The sequence below is a fragment of the Typopeltis vanoorti genome, chromosome 7, assembly GCF_054136105.1.
Source record: "Typopeltis vanoorti isolate ZY-2024b chromosome 7, IOZ_Tvanoo_1.0, whole genome shotgun sequence".
NCBI classification, from domain to species: domain Eukaryota; kingdom Metazoa; phylum Arthropoda; class Arachnida; order Uropygi; family Thelyphonidae; genus Typopeltis; species Typopeltis vanoorti.
In genome coordinates this window covers 13833981-13857995 of record NC_143555.1, presented here as the reverse complement: position 1 = coordinate 13857995, position 24015 = coordinate 13833981, and the positions used below count along the sequence as shown (strand labels likewise).

The following is a 24015-nucleotide window of genomic DNA, read 5'->3' as shown; positions in this document are numbered from 1 at the left end:
GCAAACATTCTGTCTGCACACAGAGAGAGAACCCATTCTCTTGTTATGCATAGTCTTGACATTTCCCTAAGCAAAAAATCCTTCTACCACTTACTTGACTGAGAGTAAGTGGTAGACAAGTGATAGAAGGATTTTTTTGCAAGCAGATTGGGAAGCCACCAGATTTTTTTTTATTATTTAGTGGCTGGCCTGACTGTTCACTGCTGTGCTTTTGAATGGGATATGGTTTTGGTCCTACAGTGTCTTAGGCACATCCTTGAAAGGTGTCATTCACCTGCACTGCAAATGAAAATAGAGAAGGCGAGAGACAGGGAGGGAGCAAACTGAAACTGGGAACCCTTGCTGTACAGACCAAACTTGGCAGCAGTCTACTTCTGACTTCGAGGAAGCAAGGTGGTGGTGTTTCACAAGGCAGTGAAAGATATCTATCACCTAGAGCAGTGATGGCGAACATTTTTATCCAGGTATGTCAAACATCTTTTTTTTTAAAATATTGACGTTGTTGATGTGCCACTTGCATACATGCATTATAAATTTAACTACATAATCATAGATGGTGACTTATACAAGTCATATTAGGCTATTTATTTAATAGGACATTGATGTAAAATCTATGTATTCATATTATACAATTAATTTAATAAAGTGAAATTACAAACTTACATTATATTTAATGACTTTTCTGTTGCTGAGTACTGGTAGAAAGTTGCTTTATAGAAGGGCTGTAGTGTCTACATTTTAATGCTACACAGGCAGCGCTCAAATCATTGCTCAATCTATTTCTCCTTTTCGATTTGATATTATTTAAGGCAGAAAATAGAGTTTCACAAGAGTATGTAATTATTATTATTATTATTATTCCTGATACCTCCAAGGAGTCCGAAGACTCATCGCGGGAGGACATCCTCAACTATCTCTACACCTTACCTCAACTACGAATCAACGCCATCTACCGCCGACCTCCAACACCACCACAACTAGTAATTTTTGTCTGTAAATTGCGTGTGTTCTGAAGGGCCGATTTGTATGTATGCGGGATGAAAAACCCGAGTTTCCGGGAGAAAAAACCCTGCTACCATGTAGAAGAGAAAATTGTTAGAAGAGCTTTAGCAAAGATTTTAAGAGCATGAAAGTTTTCAGGAAGGCTATTCCACACGCTTAGAATTTCACAGTCTGAATTTTTACATGCTGGTATCATGCAGACATTCCCGCTCAAGTTCTTCTAATTCATTTCTAAGAGCAATAAACTTTCTTTACCAGATAGGATTACACTGGAAGTCAGCTAGTTGCATTTCTAGATCTTTTAAATCAACCACCCAAAGCCATCTAATTTAAGATCCATGAATTCTGTTTCATCAGGATACTTTATGAATTGGATTGTTTGTTCCAACATTCGAAATTGCTCAGATCTAGAAGAAAACTGCTGAGTTACTGACTTTAGAACTTCGATAGATTGGTTGCTATGTTGTTCACGATTTTTGGGACTGGTTTTGTTAAAAAAAATTTTCACTCTTGGCAAATACTGGAAATTGTTACTTTCTAAATCACGTTGAAATATTTTGAGTTTATTTTCAAAGCTCTTGATCGTGCCAAACATAACATCGACAGATTTTCCGAAACCTTGCAGTTGTATATTAAGTTCATTCAGGTGCAATGAAAAACATCAGCTTACTGAGCCAAGCAGAATCGTTCAACTGAGAAAATTAATGCTCCATGCCCTTCATATTTAAATATAATTTCATTTAAACATTCAACAAACCGTTCAAGTACTTGGCCACGACTCAACCATCGAATATTATTGTACATTAATAGACCATTGTACATTGATTCAACTTTGCTTAAAAGTTAATTAAATTCTCGTTTGTTTAAAGCCCTGGCAGCAATAAAATTAGTTACCTTTGTCACATTTCTCATCACATCATCCAAATCCTTTAAGCCTGATTTCACACACAGTGTCTCCTGCTGTATAATACAATGGAAACAAACCAGGGGATGACCAACATATTCTGTAAATTGTTTGATAAAACAGACATTACAGCCAACCATATTAGGCACGGCATCAGTTGCAATCAAAAATATTTTCGATAAATCTACGGCACACTTTAACAACACAGTCGCATATGTCTTCACCTGTCATGTTTTGAGGTAAATTTTCTAACTTTATCAATTCCTCGTGCATAGAATCACCATGAACATACCTTGCAATTATAGCCAATCGAGCTGATGACATAATATCAGTAGTTTCATCGAGACAAATGGAAAAACAATGGCATGAGTTCAAGTCTAGTTGTATTTGATTTTCTATACTAGCATTCATTGATATAACTCTGTCTTTAATAGTATTCCTACTTAATGGTAACTCTTTCATGTGCTTTACAATAGCTTCCTTATTATGAAAGTCCTCAAATAAAAATGGTGCACACTTTATGAAAGCTTCTTTAATATAATCACCATCACTAAGTGGTTTCCCATGTTCAACAATAGCATGTGAAATACTCTAACTTGCGGCTACTAAATTTGAAGGTCCTGAAACAAATTTAATTAAAGTCCCTGATTGTGATTCTGCCAGTTTTAGATGTTGTGATATGTATTCTTTGCGTTCTTCAAAAGTTTTTTCTAGGAGCCATTTGTGCTTAGTTTCAAAATGTCTTCTTACATTCCAAGTTCTACTCACAGATAGCTCACCATACAATTTACAGAGAACTTTATCGCCTCTATCAATAACATCATATTGTTCAGTCCAGGCATCTTGGAAATTTCTTCCACTTCCTTTCTGTGATAATTTTAGTTTTTTATTAGTGCTAGCTGCCATTGTAAAAGGGTTCACAAATTAAGAAAGAGCACAATTGTAAACAGCGGTAATTAAGCAGTAATAATTAATAAGAACTAACAAATACTGGAAATGAATTATACACCAGCAACTCAAATTACTTAAGTGGCAGACCATGCAAGACTACCACTACTTCTTTCAGTAGGGTTGCCAGATTTATTACTGGTACGTTCGTAGCAACCTTGTTACGTTTTACTCTCTATCATGCTACTAAATAGCAGCTATTTAGTAGGTTTTGTTGCAACATCATCATAAGTTGTTACTATTTACATTATTATTATTATTATTCGTGACACTTCCAAGGAGTCTGAAGACATCGCGAGAGGACACCTACTATACAACACTCCGTCTCCACTACTACACCAAACCTCTACTACCAATCACCTACATCATGCCATCTACTGCCCACCACGACTACAGCTAGTATTTTTGGTATTTTTGTCTGTAAATTGCGTGTGTTCTAAAGGGCCGATTTGTCTGTTTGCTGGATGAAAAACCCGAGTTTACATGAGAAAAAACCCTGCTACCTCTGTATGAGATCGGGTAACTCACCTTCAATTGAAAAAGTCCATATAAAGATTCCTCCCGTCATGACGAGATTTGAATCGAAGGGCGCAACGTACCGTCATTCTTCCAATTGCGCTACGGAGGCGCTTATTTAAAAATTTACTGAATTTATTGCAACTATAGAAATGTTTTCATTGTTTACTCAGATAAATTCAATATTTAATGCTGCAAATTATATTTTCTGTTAAAGTGGTTTTAAATATGTTTATAACTTGTATTACTCAGTCAAGAGACTTGGAATACATGCATGAACAAATTTCACACAGAAGTCAAATGAAAAGTTTAAGTTTATAATATATAAAGCACGTATTTATAAGTTTGTATCATATAATATTGATAATAATTTTTATAAGTTTTTATAATATCATACGATTATGCAGAAATTATAATGATTAAGAAAGAAAACGTAAACTTAAAACGCTCGTTGTTTATAGGCTAGTTACAAAATAAAATAGAAATAGGCTAACTACAAAATAAAATAGAAATAGGCTAACTATAAAATATAATTCTTTCAATGAACCAAAACCTACCTTCGCCTTAACTGAGAGCGATCTTACATGATTTATCGAAACTCTCAAGTGTGTCAGTGCTGACACGTGTGGCATAGGTTCGCCATCACTGACCTAGACATTTAGTTGGCATTTCCTCTTACTAGGGAAGATATTCTTCTGTGGTGGCAATACTCAGTGGATATGCCAGAGCCTCTTTATGGAAACAGGCAACACATTTGGAAAGTGAAAATGATTTGACTGTGAGGGATTTATATATATTGTGTATCACATCTCCTTGATAGCCTTAGTAGCTTACAAATCTCTCAATCTCTGGTCTCCTTTGATCTCTTGAAAGACTAACTTCTTCTACAAACATCTCATCAGTTTGACATATGAAAAAGAAAACATCTGATCATGGTGTCTGTATCCTAAGCAGTGGCATGATTTGTGGTAGTAGAAAATGACGTGCAAGCTCAGAAAACATCTGAACTTGCATATCATTTTCTTCTACTACAAATCATGACATTGATTGGGATACAGACTGAAATTTGGGATACTGGCATATCCACTGAGTATTGCTCTATCTAGGGGAACTTATTTTCACATTGAATCAATGAATCTACTGCTGGTTCCCTTAATAGAAACTAGACATAGAGTCCATAGTTTTGGTCCTCTTAACAGAAACTAGGGACCCAGTGTCTAGAAATCATTAATATATCTGAATATACTAGAGTTCAACTATTCCAAAAATCAATTAAGAGGGTGATGTAAAATCCCGTTTTATTTTATAGCCGGGTACGAAACTCGGGTCGAAATCTTGACCTGAGTTTCGTACCCGGCTATAAAATAAAACGGGATTTAACATCGCCCTCTTAATTAACAAATTCGCCAGTAAAATAGCCTTTCAGCTTATTATCTTTATATTCCAAAAATCATTTCCAAGCAGCCATTCATCACTCTTACTTGTTTTGAGTGTTACTATTCTTATGACGTTTTATGAAGGTTCCATCCGTGAGATGTCACTTAACTTATACTTTGCTATTACTGTTGATGGACAAAACCTGTTCACATTTGATTTGAAGATCTGTAGATTATATTCCCTGGGAGACTATTTTGGACAACAACATTAGAAGTTATGAACAAAGAGGAGGAGGTGAACTTTTTCTATGGGTTTGAAGTTGAACTGTGAAAGGAGTGATTATTGCCGCACACATTTGAATGGATTTGACAGAGTGAAGGAATTATTGATACCGATTCTACTGAATATTAGCCATAGATGTATTTGTAGAAGATGCAGGCAATAGAAATTGAATGTCTGCATGAAAGTGTATTTGTGAAAGAGGGGTCATTAATCAGTGCAACTGCTCTTTTCTATATAGAATTCATCATTTTTAGGGAGCTGATGTGATCCCCACCACAGATGAGAGAGCTGAATTTAATGGTTGGATAAATTTTCAATTTGTATAGAAGTAGGGCCCTTTGGAGGTAAAGGAATGCTTCATATGAAAAAGGAAACTTAGTTTTTTTGGATGCAGAGAAGGGAATAATTTTGCTATTTTTGTGCCCCAAAAAAATTTCAGGTTTGAGTAATCACATGAAGGTAAATCTCATCTTGAATAGAGATTTGAGTGTTGTTTAAAGTTACACTGGAATGAAAGGTTTCTTTCTTTTCTTTTTTTTTTTTTTTTGTGTGTGTGTGTGGGAATAAAGTGGAGTTGTGTTTTTGCTTTCATTCAAATTGACCAAAGTTATTCACATCACATTGAGGAATGGTTTGGAGACTGGTATAAGGGTAGTAGATATTAAGGTTCTGGAGGTTGTGGTGATTTGTGGATTGCAGGATTTGTCAAATAAAACGGAATGCATTGTGCTGTCATCACCAGAACTATGCATTGTGTTGGTGGTCAGCTGGAGTAGATCATCGATGTTTAGAGGGAAGAGGGTGGACAAAAGAACTAAGTCTTGTAGAATTCCAACATTAGTTTTTATAGGAAGATATGGAACAATTCTCCAAATTTAAACAAATATGGCTGTTTCACCTTATCCAAAATCTGTGAAATGATCACTTTGAGACATTTAGTGGATCATTTTGATTCCTTTCATGGAATTAACAAGATATCATTACCATACCCATAGAGCATGCCAGCTATCCTGCCTATTACGCTCAGTCTTTGTCTTCCTACTGATGTTTGCCTCTGTGCATAGGTAAAGTATGTGTCTGTGAAGATGCCTTGGTGAGCAAGGCAAAAAATTTAGTTGTTATTATCCCTGGATGTGTGTTTTCACTTATAAAAAAAAATAACATGAAGAGAGGAATTGCTAAATCACTGAACTAGCTGTATATAAGATAGTATACAAACTGATTTTAACTTTTAGAATTGAGAGGTGGGTAGAAATAATATTTTTAATCAAAGACTGAAGACCATAGATGTGAGAGTTCTGAGAAAAATTAGGAGAATGTACAGATGGCATCAATAGCAGAACTATATTAAGAAATGAATGTTAGGAAGGTACATGACACTGTTAGCAATGTGTGAGCAGAGCTAATCTCAAGTGGTAGGTTACTTACTTACTAAACAAAATGAGAGAGAAAATTTTAGCAAAACAGGTGTTCAATGCCAAGTAAAAGATCTAGAGGATGACAAAGATGTAAGTAGATTGATCTAATTAGAAGTGCCTCCTTAGAAGAATGAAATATAAGTTTTGACATATTAGCATACTAATTTGGAGGAAATTTTTCAGTTGGAATTTAGTACTGTCATAGTATCTTGTACACCCTTTGAAGGTACATATCAGGAATTTGATGATGATGAATAAGAATGGAGTGTTTCATTCACAAAGTTTTGGATATAATCTGAGCGAGGGTGAGAAAAGCTCAGGGAAAGAGCATTCATGTGCAGAGGGAAATATGTGAAAGTTCAGATCTTCTCCAGATGTACCCTAGCATTGAAGGTCTGAGAGACCTTCACCAATGCTAGGTGAAAATCTGAGAGAAAACGAAGGTATATACCATCTGTATTGGGTGATCAGAGAGGAAACTGCAACCCAATTGCAAAGTTTAGAAGGCAGACCATAAAACTGTATTTGCTGAGTATGCTGTGCTATATCTGGGCCAGGAGACAGGCTATGTGGTGGAATCCATATTGCAAATTATCTGGTGGATCTCAAAATGGTGAAGAATTCAGCTGTTGATCTCCATGATTTTGGAGAGAATTGAAGTAAGCAATTGGACATTAGTTTGTTGCCTGACAATTTTTGGGAGTGAGAGATTGAATTTAGTTTGTTTCCCTGCTTTAGGATAAATGCTAATTGAGGAAGAAAGGCAAACATAGGATAGGTGTTAATTCTGGAACACAAGTTTTTACCACAATAGTAGGGCTTGGTAGACTTGTTGGAATTCAAGCTATTTAGGATTCTTCTGATTTTTTTCTGACAGAAGACCAGAAAAGTCATGGATTGAGCTATTTGTGTTAATGTGGAATATACCCATGATTCAATGTAGGAATTGTAAAAGAAGAACAATGCTAGAAGGTTCACCTTATTTTTGGGTGATGTGATAATGCTCTCAGGATGAATGAGAGATGCCTTTCCAAAGCTGAGTATGAAGCTAGAGTTTTGTCTCTAGCAACATTTCATATTATGGATTTTTGCTTAGACTGCCCATGTAGATTTGTTGGAAATTCAAGTTATTCCTGATATTTATTCAGAACAGATGTTTAGATCAGGAGAATAGAAATAGTAATTTGACTGTGGAAATAAGAAATAGGCATAATGGAGGTTATTCGATTTGGTGCTTTTGTAATGCCAAAGTTCAGAAGACTGAGAATGACTGTGCTGAACGTTGTTCCATAGTAAAGGAAACTTGGATGAGGTTATGGGCTGAGTTGCCAAGAGGAGAATTGGCAACCTCTGTGTATTTAAAAATAGAGCTAGTCAAAGATGTTAGGAGGATGATTTTGGGGAGTAACTAGCATCTGGTGGTCAGATGGACTATTTGTGTTAGGTCACTGCTAACAGCAAATATCTCAGCATCTCTATCAGCTTGATTTGTGGAATTGGTGTTGAAATCTCCATTGAAGCTGACTTCAGTGTTTGGTGTTTAGACCGAAATAAAGTTTTAGAGATAGGTAATCAAAGAAGTCAGAATGGTTATTAGAATTTGGAGCATGTATTGCAAATGAATGAGTCAGAGTACTTAGAAAAATAATGGAGGATTTCAGGTTTGGCAATTTCTGACATGGGATGTCAAATTAAACAAATGCACATATGTTGCTGTTGTGATAGAAGGAATCAAGTATAGTTTGGACAGATAAAGTAGTTGGTTGAGATTCTGTTAGGAATAATACGTTTGGTTTAGATGACCTTGATGGTATTTCTCATTTATTATTATTAAGACTGAATGTTAAATTGGATGTGGAACTTCTTTAAATAGAAGTTCCACATCTATTTTTTTTTGGAATGAGTTTTTGTTCATTGTGTGTGTGTGTGTGTGTGTGTGTGTGTGTGTGTGTGTGTGTGTGTGTGTGTGTGTGTGTGTGTGTGTGTGTGTGTGTTATTGAAATGCTAAAATAAAAATGCCAGAATTCAGAGAAATTTGGGGTTCACTCTCACTATTGATAGATTGTTACATGTAGCTCATTTGTGTTACATTGTCATGATGAGAATGAAATAAATTATACTCGAATACAAAAATTGCAACCATGTGACTGTTATAAAGCTATTTATATAGCACATATGCAAAGATAATTACTTTAAAATATTAAAAAGAATTCTGATATAATTAACTTTTTCCCTAAGTGTTTTTTTTTTTTCCCCCTAGGTCTGCCTTTGATAACATAACTAAAGAGAAAGTTGCCATCAAGAAAATTTCTCCATTTGAACATCAGACATATTGTCAAAGAACTTTACGGGAAATAAAAATTCTCACTAGGTTTAAACATGAAAATGTAAGTATTTACAAATTTAGTTCAACACTTAGATTAGCAATGCAGATATATTAGCTCCACAATAGCACCATTGCTGCTAAGCATTAATAAAAGCATACTGACTGTTGTGACATTAAGCTCCTTTTATATGAAAATTATTTCAGTCCATAATTTTAATCTTAGCAAGGGAGAAAAACAGTGTAAGTATAGCCCTTGGGAAAACAGCATAAGTACACTGAAAAATGATAATGGTTATGAGTAGGAATACGACATTATTAAATATGGAATTGTATGGAATTTGAAAATTATTCCAGTACATTATTTTAATCTGAGCAAGGAGAAAAACAGTGTAAGTATACTGAAAAATGAGAATGGTTATGAGAAGGTCTAGTTACTTTTAACACAAACCAGATACTTTTTTTTCAGGCAGTTTTAAACTGTATTTTATTCATTCTCCAAGAATTATTAAAATTTTAGTAATATAAATTCAACATTACTCTAATGGTTAATAATCGTACCCATCCACGAGATCATGTGCTCATGCTGAAATTCAACATTGGTTAGTATAGCTACTGTCTGTACTGACCAATAGGATTGCTTTTAGGGTGGCCCTCCTTCCAAAAAAAGGGGGTTGCAAAAATGAAAAAAATTCTAAAGTAAGACATTTTTTATTCAAATTCAATGAAAAGTGGATATAAGTTTTCTTCAGCTTTTTAAAATTAAAAGCATCCAATTCGTTCTGCTTCCAGATCTAAGATGACTCCTGTTTAGTTCTATGCATTTTTTTGGGCCTCATGGTAAAATATTTTTGCATTACACTGTTACGTGTAGCCCTTGGAATTTAAATTGCTGATGTGGGGAGCCCACTGGAATTCAATGTTGAGACTGATTTCCCATCTCCCAAAATGTTTTTACAATCATTCATAACAGTCATAACTGATGTATGCAGTGGGCACCATCCTGCTGTACTAGAATTTATTCATAAGTGATGCCAAGTCTTTTCAAAGTGTCTCAAGCACATCTACATACTACTACTTTGAGAAGGGGCCAATTGGGCATCTTAAGGAAAGTGTACCCAAACAGTGCATTTTTTTAAAAATTTTTATAAGGACCTTTCTGCAACTTCTTGAGTTGGTTCCAAACTCCAAGAAGATGTTTCTAGAATTGACTTTCTCTTGAGATTGGAATAAGCCTCATTTAACATCCAAAGAAAACTAAGGAAATTTGGACTGTCCTCAATTTGAGCAAGTAGGTTGTATCCGTTTCTTTTATTTTTAGAATATCCTTATTGGAAAGCTTCTGTTTGGTCTGTATGCAGTGTGGGAATTTCTTGATCATTAACAAGAGTTCTCCGGAATGCTTCTGTGGCAGTTCCAAACGATTGACTTTTTTTTTTTTTTTCTGAATGAACCATTTTATATTATATTACACAAATTCTTATACCATTTTGACATCTTCTGTTCACGCTCTGGGTCTTCCTTGAGTAGCTTGGATGATAATTATATTTAAGATAGTCCCATATATTTCCTGAATTTGTCAACCCAACTTCACATTCAGGTTTTAGGGGGTGCTTTATTAGTTTGGAACCCCACACAAAACAACTCATTTAAAGTATTGAGTATCTCATTTTGGAAGTAATTTTTGACACGGAAAGCACAAGATGATGTTCTAGTGCGAGTCATTCATTCCTTTAAACGAGTTGCTTTGTGTGAGGTTCCAAACCAATAAAGCAGAATGAATTAGGAAGAATGTATTCTTTGGTGTTTCTAGTGTGTCCAAAGACATGAGAAGCATGTTGTGAAGTTGCCTGCAAGGATAGAAAAATCACAACTTTAGAGTGGATTCTGGAAATTAAACTGGCAGTCAGTGAAAAGAACACTCTCAAAAGTTCCTAGCAAGTGGGTCAACATGTGCCCTGAGAGATTACAGAGAAGAATGTAAGAAAACAAAATAGTTTGTAAAAGTAGCTGAAAATTGAAAGACTGGTAAGAATTCAGGAGATAAATATTAGGAGGGTGACAAAATGTTCTGGAGGATATTGAAAAAACAAACAAACTTACAAATGGACGAAAGAATATTGCAAAAGGAATTGGAGATGATTAACCACCCAGCTGGCCTTGGATGCGAAGAGCCTATTAAAATTATAATGTATTCCATTGATATTCAATTGAAATACATGAATACGAAGTTTAACATGATTGGTATATTTTATCCATATCAATGTTTCTGTGGGTAAGGTGAAAAAACTGATTAACATATGAAGATATTCTATATATCTGGAGTAATTACTTTGAAAGATTGCTATATGAAACAAAAAAGTGATAGAACAGTAAGAGTACATGCAAATACTTTCCACATTTCAGGGTTTCAAAAACTTGAAATGTGGTAGATGCTATTTGAAATGCTAAACTATAGAGGTATAAAATTTACATGTGCTGCACTGCATAATCTAGAAATCATGTCAGAAAATAGACTTCCAGATGATTGGAGTAGAGCTCTCATGAAAGTAAAAAACTGAATGTGAAAATTACGGAAATTTCTCTGCTGAGTGTTCCAAGTAAGATTTATGTAAGCATACTTGAGTAGAGGCTAAGAAAAACTGTGGAAGGGCAACTTGGAGAAAAACAAGCTGGGTTCTGACCAAATAGAGGTGGTCAAGATCAAAATTTCACTTTAGATGAGAAATCCTGGGAATATAAGAATCTGTATTTAAGTTTTCTAGTTCTGGAAGAGGCATATGAGAGGGTGCCAAGAGAAAAACTATTCAAAACACTACTCTTATATGGCATAAATGGGACATTATAATAAAGCAGTACATAGTGTGTATTGGAGATATAGGTAAGTTGCTAAAATTGAAGGAGCTACAGGAAGATGGTTCTTTTATAATCAGGTGTAAACAAGGTTGCACTCTCTGCTGTTATTCATCTCGGTGGATTACATTATAAAGGAAAGTAGCATTAAACCTGATATCAAAATTGAAGATGTTAATCTCAGTCTTTACTTTATGCAGATGATGTACTCTTAAATAGGTCCACTACAAATCTTCAGGATTCTTGAACTAAATTTGAATAACTGCTATAAAATTTAGCATGAAGATAATTAGTAAAATGAATGACTGTGAAAATAGGCAGGACCATTGAAAACATCAGTGTTTCCTGATTGTAGTGCCTATGTAACAAATAAATTATTTCAGCTGTTTAGGCACAGTTTTTCATGAATATGAAATTAAAAACGGAAATTGACAACAGAATTAGCAAAGATTGTACGGTAGGGAGTCAATTGAATAAATTTATATGGAATAAGAGCTAAATTAGTCAAATGCTAAACTATACACAACATAATGTTCAAACCAGTTTAAAGTTACTAATCTGAGAACTGGGTTAGAAGTAAAGTATCTGATTAAAGACCTGGAGACCACAAATATGGGAGTTCCGAGTAAAGTTCAGGAAGTGAACAGATAGTATCAATGGCAGAATCATATTAAAATGAAGATATTAGTAAGGAACTTGACATTGTTCACATTTAGGAATGTGTGAGCAAAGCTAATCTGAAGGGGGGGAAGTTACATAAAATAGAATGGGAAAGAGCAGGTTAGAAAACAGTGTGATGGCAGGAAAAAGACTCATAGGTATTCCAAGATTTAGGAGGATTGATGCTGTGAGATGACTGAAATGTAAGATCTGACAATAGTGGAGTCTTGACAGATAACATACTAATTTGGGGGGAAATGGTTGATAGAAAGTTAGTACTATCATGGCATCTAGTACACTTCTTAAGGGTAATATTAGGAATTTGATTATGATATAAAACTTATCAATTACCTCTGAGAAATTCATATGTGCATTCTCATATTAAATTTGCCCTAATTTTCAGTCATCAATTGTGCATGTACCTTATGTAGTAGGAGCATGCTAACAACAAAATTGTTCATTGTAAAGCCAGATTAATATTTATTGACTTTATTAAATGTAATATTTTGATATTATTTAATCTGCTTTTAACTTATTTCAAACTATTCAGTAAAGCATTTTTGTTTTTATTATATGATATTTGATGGTACTCTTTTTTTTTTCTTCTTTTTCTCCTCCTTTACAAGATCATAGACATTAGAGATATCATCAGAGCCCCAACAGTAGAACAGATGAAAGATGTGTATCCTTTGTTTTTTGCTGTAGGCATGCTATTTTGGTAGATTCAAGTTAGACACAGCAGCTGTGTTTAGACTTCAGCAACTCAATCTGTTTTTTATTTAAAATTATATGCAAATCTTGCCATTTTTCTAGGTAACTTTGTGAACATGGCCCCTCTCCCTCTCAATACATTGTCTCTCTTCTTTCAGCACTTGTAATTTCATATTCGTAAGTTCCTCAATGTTTACCACCTAACTCTTGTTTTCTTCCTCTCCTTCTCATGGTCTCTACCTTTCCTAACATAATTGTCTTTTCCAGTGATTCTTCTCACTGGAATTAATGTTTCAATTAATGTTTAGTGATTGGTGTCTCCATGATGCATTTTGCCTTTTAGTTTGATAAAACCCTCTTGTTTACATTCTTACTATCAATGGTATTCTTAACTCTCCTCCATGTTGATCGATTAAAATAAATCATTTCACTTTCTTAATGTTCAGTTTTCATATCACCACTAGAAAGAAAATTCTTAACAGTTCCAGTGTGATCTACAGTTCGTACTTTTATGACCTTACTGACATTTGTCTTTCATAATTTTTGAAAGATGATAAAAAAAAATTGATAAAATTATGTAATGTTTAAATGGACTTATGAAAATTAAGTCCATTTAAACATTACATAATTTATCAATTTAGCTGTATACAAGACAGTGTTCAAACCAATTTTAACTTATGGAGCTGGGCCAGAAGTAAAACACTTGACCAAAGAAGTAAAACACTAGAGACCTCAGATATGAGAATCCTGAGAAAGATTAGAGGTGTGAACAGATGGCATCAATGGCAATATCATATTAAAAACGAGGATATTAGGAAAGAACTTGACATTGTCGGCATCCAGGAATGCGTTAGCAGAGCTAATCTCAGGTGGTATGGTCACTTAAACAAAATGGGCGAGGAAAGATTAGCAAAACAAGTGTTCTCTGCCAGGTTGGCAGGAAAACGACCCAGAGGAAGACCAAAATATAGGTGGATTGATACGGTACAGTGTGCCTTAGACGATAGAAATATAAGATCTGATAATGATAATATTGGAGTCTTGACAAGTAATAGACTGATTTGGAGGAAAATTGTAGATAGGAAGTTAGTAACGTTATAAATTTTTCATGTAGTACTATCATATCCTGTACACCCCTTGAGGGTACATGTCAGGAATTTGATGACGATGATGATTAAATGGACTTATGAAAATTAATTTAAATAAAATCTGAAAATATTGCTAGTAAGATTTATTGTTGAATGTTTGTTATTTTCTGAAATTTATTAATGTACCTTGTATTTCTGACAATTAACAAAAAAATAGCAAAGCTTTTATGGTAATAGAGTTGCCCCCCGTGTTTCAAACCTTAGGTTAATATTAAGTTCTAACTAATTAAATTTTTTTTATATGTTAAAAGAATATTAAAAAGACATGGGCATTTGTTTTTTTGAAGGAAGTGATGATATTTATTTGTTTCCAGACTTGATTTAGCTAAATATGTGTGTATTATTATTATTATTATAATTATATAACCCCATTATACTTGGGGTTGCGCTCTCTAGAATCGTCACAAATATTGAAAATGGGAGACATAACATGGGATAATAGAAGTTGCATTGCCAAGTGAGCGAGATTCCAATCTTTCAAGATTATTTTAATCAGAAATGCACCTATTTTTCATACATTAAGGCATAAGAGTAATAAATAAAATATCCGGTACATATCAAATACCATTTAAAGTAGTTCTTCCTTTTTAATATTAGCACATCTTGCAACTCTAACAAAAAATAACTTAAAATCTGTGATGTTATCCAGCCTTTCTGAGTTGCTCTCCAAACAACATGCAATCTTGCCTTTATGTGTATCCCTTCAGTTGCTGCAGGTTTTCTTAATGATACAATGAGAGATCTTATTTTGTAATCCTGGAATGCATTGCCTCCTGATAGCATTGTGCAGAGATCTTTGGTGGCTTTAAACCTAGACACTGTCTTCTCTTTGGATATGTAGGTATGACTAGGCATTCACTTCCAAAACAGGCCAGTTTCATCTAGGTTAAACACCTGCTTCTGTGTGTAACTTCCTTCTGCTATCTTTGCTTTGAAGAGATCATGAAATTCTGTAGTTGCAGCCTCACCAGTCATGTTAAGATTGTAGAACAGACAATGACTCTAATAGCATCGAACCACCCACAACTTGCAGCAGAAATATTGGTTGCTTTCATCTTTTGTCAGATCTTCTTATTTACAGATAAAAACAATACCACATAGATCAATAAAGCAGTAAGGACACTAAGTGGACACTGAGCACAGTAGATGGAGGTTGGAAACAAGGTGCATGCATGGAATCTTCCTCTACCTTAGATAGGAAACAGCAATAATCCTTATGTACTGAAATGAAACCAGTATATACAAAAATGTGGATAATGAAAGCATGGTATAATGAGAGTTACCTGTTGGAAGTTTTTCCACTTGGTTAAACTATAAATTACAGATGCCAAGAAATTATATTCTTGGTTTTATCCTTTATCCAAGTGTAAACAAATAAAGTTTGTGCCTGAACTATTTTTCAGGACTGGACAACTCGTATAAAGAAGCTAATGACATCACATCACTTGCCTTAGTATCATCATCATCAAATTCCTGACATGTACTCTCAAGGGGTGTACAGGATATTATGATAGTACTACATGAAGAACTTATAAGAGATGTTGAGTTGGGATGCATTTCAGGATTTGTTCCAGTAGCTGACTTTTCACTGTTCACCCTGGTTCTCGGCAAAAACACCGGGGGGGGGGGCTGAAATTCTGTCATGTTGTACCATCCTTTTATTTGTGGTTTAAGCTAATAAGAATACAATTTAGTCAACTAAATCTCAAATTGCCAGCCCATCCTCATTCGATCAGTATCCAGGCAGATATCTAACAGGGTGCACCACAAGAAGGTGAGAATTGGACATTAGGCCAGAAGTCCTGGTTCTCCACATTCCTTTAAAGGCTATGTGGAGGTCTCCTCTCAGTTATACAGCTTTGACCCTTACCTTAGTATCTCATAATGCAAAGCACATATCCTTATAGACATGTATAATGCCATGCATTATGGGAAGGGTCACTACTCAGACCAGTTTTGATCTTTATTGAGGTCTAATCAGTGGGAGCCAGACCCAGAGGTGATACTAGGGTTGAAGTAATGCAGAAGTCATATTTCCATATACGAGTAGCCAAAAGGTGTCGCACCTCATTATCTCATCACCTTTCAAGTTGGAAGTTTTTCCACTTGGTCTGGGTAGTGATGCTTCCCATAATGCATAGCATTATACATGTCCATAAGGATATGTGCTTTGCATTATGGGATACTAAGGCAAGTAATGTGAAGTCATTAGCTTCTTTATGAAGTTGCCCAGTCCTGAAAAATAGTTCAGGTGCAAACTTTGTTTGCTTACACTTGGATTAAGGATTAAACCAAGAATATAATTTCTTCGCATCTTTAATTTATTGAGAGTTACCTGCGCGCATCTCATGTTGGCTAAATAGTCTGGAGATGACGGTTATTATAGCCATTTTGAAAAAAAAAAGTGTTTGTTTTTTAAATATTGATGGTGTTTGGCTAGGTCATCCTTGGATGATTTTCAAATACAGACAGGTCCTGAGATACGTAAATCCATGCTTACGTAAGAAATTCCCTAGATAACATTCAAAACGTTATATCAGGAATTTAGAGATGAAAATCTAGAGATGAAATTACAGATAATAAAGAAATATGAAGGTGGATGAAGCTTAACAGGTATAGTACATGAACTCAGTCTTGCAGTATCGACAGTAAATATCATAGTGCACAGAAAAGAACGTGTTAAAGGAACAACAGCATGAAAAGAACCATAATAACAAAACATCGTGAAGGTGCACTAATGGAGATGGAAAAATTGCTTAAGATATTGATGGAAGACCAGATCCAGAAATGTGTTCCTTTGAGCATAATGACAATACAGGCTAAGGCAAGAAGTTTATTTGAGGACCTTAAGGGAAAATATCCCTAAGGAACTTGTAATTTCAAATGTTAGGAGCAGCATGCTTTTCAAACGTTAAAAACATGAATTTGAGTAACTTGTAAAAATCTCACACGTGTATGTGTGTGCGTGGAATAGATTGCCAATGGGTGCGAAGAATGAATTTAAGGTAAATGGTGTGGGGTGAAGTGATCCTCTCACCGTAACTGTTTGAACTCCCTAGGGTTGCACAGTTCTTAGATCTATGTGTTAAAATTAATTTTTACATAATGTTTTGTGAACTAGTGATTGGATGTTTTTAATTATTTCTTGTTCTGTTTATTCAACTTTCTCCTCGCCATACCAACAATGCATACTCTGTTGTTACTGCTTCCAGGAGACTTAACTTCATCTGACTAGCTTTCACTTGAAAAGTCCATATAATGATTCCTTTCATCATGATGAGAATTGAACTCAGTTTTTCTCTAATCAAAGGGCACATGTCCTATATTATTCTTTCAACTGTGCTACAGAAGCAAATTAATTTCAGAAGGTAAGTACATATACAGAGCAAGAGTCTGAGATTGAGACCAACCAGTAATGTACAACAATGTTCTGTGGTACTGCTAATCCTTGCAGCATTACGAATGTATAAACTGATGGATAAGAGAAATAACATTTCTCTTATCCATCTTGTTTATAACATTTTATCATAAAATGTGAGCATATTATTGAAACAGGATATTCTCTTAACAACACCATATTGTTTCTGTGGAGAATTCATTTTCTGTCCACCCATTCCTGGATATAGAACTAGCTTTCAGAGGACGTCACCTGCTATCCCTGAGTTACTAATTGACTTGTAATTCTCCCAACCCCATTCATTTTGCAGTACAGGGTCTACCTTGCTCTCTTTCAATTCTTTTGGAAAGAGCAGAATAACCATGTTTGTAACTTAGCTGCTCCTATTTATTATTTGCTATTGTTATTCAATATTTTGTAATTACTAGATGTTTTATAGAATGAACATAATCAGGGCTCCAGAAATTTTCAGCCTTGTCCTAAATCAGTGGTTCTTAACCCCATTTTTTTTTTTTTTTGCCTGGCACCCCCTGCTCAATTTTACACTAGGTTAATGACTCAATAAAATAATTATAATATATTATTAGGCAAACCTAAATTACCATCAACATATTTGAACTAATAGTTAATTAAAAATTAACTATCAGTTAATGACTGATACAAATTAATTTTTACTCAGAAAAGACGTAAACTTACCGTACTTAATAAGCCAATCATTAATGGCTACCCTGAGCCTGATGATATCCTGCTAATTTTTCATTATCAGATTCAGTGTTTGACAAACTAAGTCTCAAGTTTCCTCTTTCACTTATTTACGATCTATTTCGCTGTTTAGCTAACAATTGCAACACGACACTGAATCCTTTCTCACCAAGTATGAAGAATGAAAAGCAATGAACAGTAATTTTATTTTTTGCCAAAGCTGAGGATACTTGCATTGCATGTCTGGCTAGAATCATTCATACCCACGCTGTTGAAATTGTACTTGAGCTTCAAAATCATTTTTTAAGTCAATAAATTTTTCACATAAATTTGGATGAACAGAAGTGGCATCAGAAAGAAATGAATTTATGACCCAATCAGGTATTTTAAGCTCATCAAAGTCTTTGAATCTAATCATCATTTCTTCATTCAGTGTCAGAAGATAGAAATAACAACAATCCAAAGCTGTATCTAATATTAAATCATCATGTATTATTTGTAGACTTGGGAACTGCAGAAAATTTCATCTTGCAATGCTTTCCTTGTAGAATGTTAATTTGCTGATAAAAGCATTTATAATTCCCTTTGCTTTAATAAGATTCATGTTGCTCCGCTGCAATTTGATGTTAACCTCATTTAATTTGGTGAAAATATCGGAAATATATACAATGTCACCCTTTTCCTTTTTTAGAACATTACACATGTTCTCATCACAAAATTCATGTGATGAATTTTGGAATTCATCACAGGAATTCCAAAACAGTATAGTAGAGATCATTAAAGTGTTGTAGACAATTTCCATTTGAGAGCCATCTAACTTCAATGTGAAGCTAACGATGCTCAGATTCGTTTTCATGGCAAAGTTCCTGAAAAATACAGGTATTCGATGACTGGCCTTTTATGTTATTCACGGGTTTGATAACATCATCCAAAGTTTTATGTAATCTACTGCTAAAATGGGGGTGCTTAAGGGTCAAAGCTGTATAACTAAGAGGAGACTTCCACATAGCCTTTAAAGGAATGCGGAGAACCGACCACAGCTTCTGACCTAATGTCCAATCCTCACCTTCTTGTGGTGCACCCTGTCGGGTATCTACTTGGATACTGAATGAACGAGGATGGGCTGGCAATTTGGGATTTAGCTGACCAAATTGTATTCTTATTGGTTAAACCAAAATAAAAAATGATGGTACAACATGACAAAATTTCATGCCGGCTGGGGTGTCTCGCCCGGTGAAACAAGGCCCCCGTTGTTTTTGCCAGGGAACCAGGGCGAACAGCATAAAGTCAGCTACTGGAACAAATCTGAAAACAAACCCCAACTCAACATCACCAGAGTTAAAGATCGGTACTATCAACATAAGAAGCCTGAATGGCAAAGAAATGGAGCTAGCTGAGGAATTAGATAAATACCAGATCGACATAATAGGGGTGACTGACACTAAAAAGACAAAAACTATTGAGATCTTTCTGAGCAATAAATACAAAATGTTATATTCAGGCAATGGCAATCAAGGAAAAGAAGGAGTAGCCATAGTATTCAACACAAAATACGAGGCTAATCTTCTTGAATGGCAGGCAGTCTCAAGTAGAGTAATGTGGGCAAATATGAGAATGGGGAACTGGACAATGAGACTTATTTGTGCCTATGGTCCCACAGAAGGTTCTACTAAGGTAGAAGTGGAGGAATTTTTTGAGGCTCTAGAGAAAGCTACTGACACAGTGAAAAAGGAAAAGTTCTTGTTGGGGATCTAAATAGCAGAGTAGGAAGTGATTGTCAGACATACAAAAATATTTTGGGAAAATTTGAAGAAAAGAGCAAAGCTAATAATAATGGCAAATATCTGTTGGATTTCTGCTCAGGACATGGACTGGTTATTACTAATACCATGTTCCAACATAAAAATGTGCACAAATTCACATGGAGAGCAGAGGCTACGAATAAGAAAAGTCTCATTGACTATGTTATTGTTGATAGTGATGTTTTCTCCCTGGTACAGAACACCAGAGTGTACAGAGGATTTGAAATTGGAAGTGATCACTATTTAGTCTTGAGCAGGATAAAATTGAATTTCATATTGAAAAGAATAACATTGTTTTAAAGAGAATAAAAGTTGAGCAGCTCTCAGATGTGAACTGTAGACTAAAATACACAAAGATTATTGAAGAAAAAATGAAAAAAAAGAGTTTGAGAACAGGAACCAAACCTTGAAGATTCAGTGGCAAGCCTTGAAGAAAACCTTGATTGATTCAGCCAGAGAGGCATGTGGTGAGGTTGTCTGCAAGGATAAAAAAAAATCAGAACTCCCTGGTGGACACAGGAAGTTAAAGAGGCAGTGAAGAAAAAGAAGAAAGCATATCAAAAGTTCCTGTCAAATAAGTCAGCTTGTGCTCTTAGAGAATACAGAGACAAATGCAAGAATGCTAAACACTGTAAAACTAGCTAAACAAAAGTCATGGGAGGACTTTGGCAAGAATATAGAAAATAAATATTAAGAAGGTGGCAAAATATTCTGGAGGTTGTTGAAGAAGCTTAGAAATGGAGGAAAGAGTTCTGTAAAAGGAGTTAGAGATGATAAAGGTGAAATGAAAACGGAAGAAAAGATATCCTTGAAGTATGGAGTAATTACTTCGAAAAATTGCTAAATGAAACAAGCAGTCATAGTACAGTGGTAAAAAAACACAACAGGCATACAGTCAGGAATACATATCCATACTTGAAGTAGAAAAAGCCATCAGAGGCTTGAAATGTGGAAAGGCAGCAGGAGTAGATGATATTCGAGCAGAAATGCTGAAGTATGGTGGTATAAAAGTCTTACAGTGGCTGCACTGCATAGTTCAGAAAGCCTGGACAGAGGGACGAATTCCTGATGATTGGAGTAGAGCTCTCATAGTACCCACATATAAAAAGGGAAATAAAACTGAATATGAGAATTACAGAGGTATTTCCTTACTGAGTGTTCCTGGCAAGATCTATGCAAGTATACTTGAGAAACAGTTGAGAAGAATTGTAGAAGAAAAGCTTGGTGAAGAACAAGCTGGATTCAGGCCAAATAGAGGCTGTCTGGATCAGATCTTCACTTTACGACAAATAGTCGAGAAAGCATGGGAATATAACAAAGATCTGTATTTAAGTTTTGTCGATATGGAAAAGGCATATGACAAGGTGCCAAGAGAGAGAGAAGCTATTCAATACACTACAGTTATATGGTGTCAGTGGGGCATTATATCAAGCAATATTTAGTCTTTATTTGAGTTGTAAGTCAGTAGTTAGAATTGAAAGAAGTACAGGAAGATGGTTTAATGTTAAATCTGGTGTGAGACAAGGATGTACATCATCTCCTCTGTTATTCATTATCTATATGGATCACATTATGAAGGAAAGCGATATTAAACATGATATGAAAATTGGAGATGTTAATGTCAGCTCTTTGCTTTATGTGGATGATGTTATACTTCTAAATAAATCTGCTAAAAGTCTGCAAGATTCTCTGACTAAATTGAATAGCTGTTGTAATAGATATGGTATGAAGGTCAGCAATAAAAAGACAAAGACAATGAAAATAGGCAGAATTATTGAAAATGTCAACTGTGTTGTGAATGGAGAACCTGTGGAAGAAGTAAAACATTTCAGCTACTTAGGCACGATTTTTACTGAAGATGGTAAATTAAATATAGAAATAGACAACAGAATCAGCAAAGCTGGTATGGTGGGAAGTCAATTGAATAAATTCATATGGAATAAGAGAGAAATTAGTCAGAACACTAAATTAGCTGTATACAAGACAGTGTTCAAACCAGTTTTAACTTATGGGTCTGAGAGCTGGGTCAGAAGTAAAACACTTGACCAAAGACTAGAGACCACAGATATGAGAGTCCTGAGAAAGATTATAGGCATGAACAGATGGCATCAATGGCAATATCATATTAAAAACGAGGATATTAGGAAAGAACTTGACATTGTCAACATCCAGGAATGCGTTAGCAGAGGTAATCTCAGGTGGTATGGTCACTTAAACAGAATGGGCGAAGAAAGATTTGCAAAACAAGTGTTCTCTGTCAGGTTGGCAGCAAAATGACCCAGAGGAAGACCAAGATATAGGTGAATTGATACGGTATCAAGTGCCTTAGATGATAGAAATATAAGATCCGATAATTTTGGAGTCTTGACAAGTAACAGACTGATTTGGAGGGAAATTGTAGACAGGAAGTTAGTAATGATGTAATTTTTTTCATGTGGTACTATCATATCCTGTACACCCCTTCAGGGTACATGGCAGGAATTTGATGATGATGACTGCTAAGTTGTTTTGTAACTAAGTGTTAACTATGAAGAATGCAGTGAATTGTAAAGATATTTGGAACTGCTTCTTTTAAATGTGCTATAAACCCACGGTGACTACTAATCATAGCTGGTGCTCCATCAGTTGCACACGAAATAATATTTGTTAGTGGAATGTTTTTAGCATTAATAGTCTTTAACAACCTTAAAAAATTGTAGAACCTTTTGTGCCAATTTTCAGATATTCAGCAAATAGAAACTTTTCAATAATTTCTTCATTAGTATTTATATAATGCACGTAGGCTATTAGCAAAGCTTTGTTGTCACCTAAAGTTGTCTCATCGAGTTGTAAAGAAAATTCTATGGTTTTTAAATCATAAAGTTTTTTTTTCCAATGTCCTTTGCCATTTCGTCGATTCTTGTTGATGCTGAACTGTTGCTGAGAGGAATTGAAGATGTTATATTACTTTTACCCAGGGCCAATCATCGAATCTAAAACTTCATAGGTGGTAAGATGAGTTTCGCCAATAGTATGTGGCTTTCCACATTACAATTAATTTTGAAAGTTTGTAAGACACAAGTCCCTTCTTTTGTTGGTTACTTTGTATTGCGACCAACCCTTTAAGTCCAGGAAGATTTTTAAATTTAGTCTTTAATTCTCAAAAGTACTCCACATCCTTTTTTGCTTTATTTGGATGCTTTCTTCTTAAATGATTAATCATTCTTGAAAGCTTCATTCCTTTGTTTGAGAAAGGTTTTTCACATATTAAGCAGCATGGGTTTACTAAAGGAAGGTCATGTTTTAGCAATTTGCTCATATTTTATAACAGTATTACAGTCGAGTTGGATAAAGGGAATGGATGCGCTATGATAATGTTGGATTTTTCTAAGGCATTAGATAGGATACCACACGAAAGGCTGTTGCATAAAACTGGAGAATATGGAATTGGAAAATAAACTAATCACTTGGAATAGGGAATGGTTGACAGACAGATATCAAAAAGTGGTATACAGTGGGTGTGAATCTGCCAGATTTATGGAGCTATACTTGGGTAGCTCCATCACTATCACTACAGGGTCCCATGCGACTTCTATTCCTGCAGTGTACACCCCTTCAGGGTACATGGCAGGAATTTGATGATGATGACTGCTAAGTTGTTTTGTAACTAAGTGTTAACTATGAAGAATGCAGTGAATTGTAAAGATATTTGGAACTGCTTCTTTTAAATGTGCTATAAACCCACGGTGACTACTAATCATAGCTGGTGCTCCATCAGTTGCACACGAAATAATATTTGTTAGTGGAATGTTTTTAGCATTAATAGTCTTTAACAACCTTAAAAAATTGTAGAACCTTTTGTGCCAATTTTCAGATATTCAGCAAATAGAAACTTTTCAATAATTTCTTCATTAGTATTTATATAATGCACGTAGGCTATTAGCAAAGCTTTGTTGTCACCTAAAGTTGTCTCATCGAGTTGTAAAGAAAATT

General features: G+C 34.9%; 1 protein-coding gene across 2 annotated transcripts in view; it reads left to right on the top strand.

The window, feature by feature from the left end:
- LOC150104492 (mitogen-activated protein kinase 1-like) overlaps positions 1–24015 on the top strand; it is a 271472-nt gene that overhangs the window by 40365 nt on the left and 207092 nt on the right. For both annotated transcript variants that reach the window (XR_016548527.1, XM_090395183.1), the window contains exons 2-3: positions 8708–8834; positions 12910–12965. Coding sequence is in view for 1 of the 2 variants with exons in the window: in XM_090395183.1 (XP_090251309.1) it covers positions 8708–8834; positions 12910–12965 (183 nt within the window). In the remaining variant the exon portion in view is untranslated. The remainder of the gene's footprint in view (positions 1–8707; positions 8835–12909; positions 12966–24015) is intronic.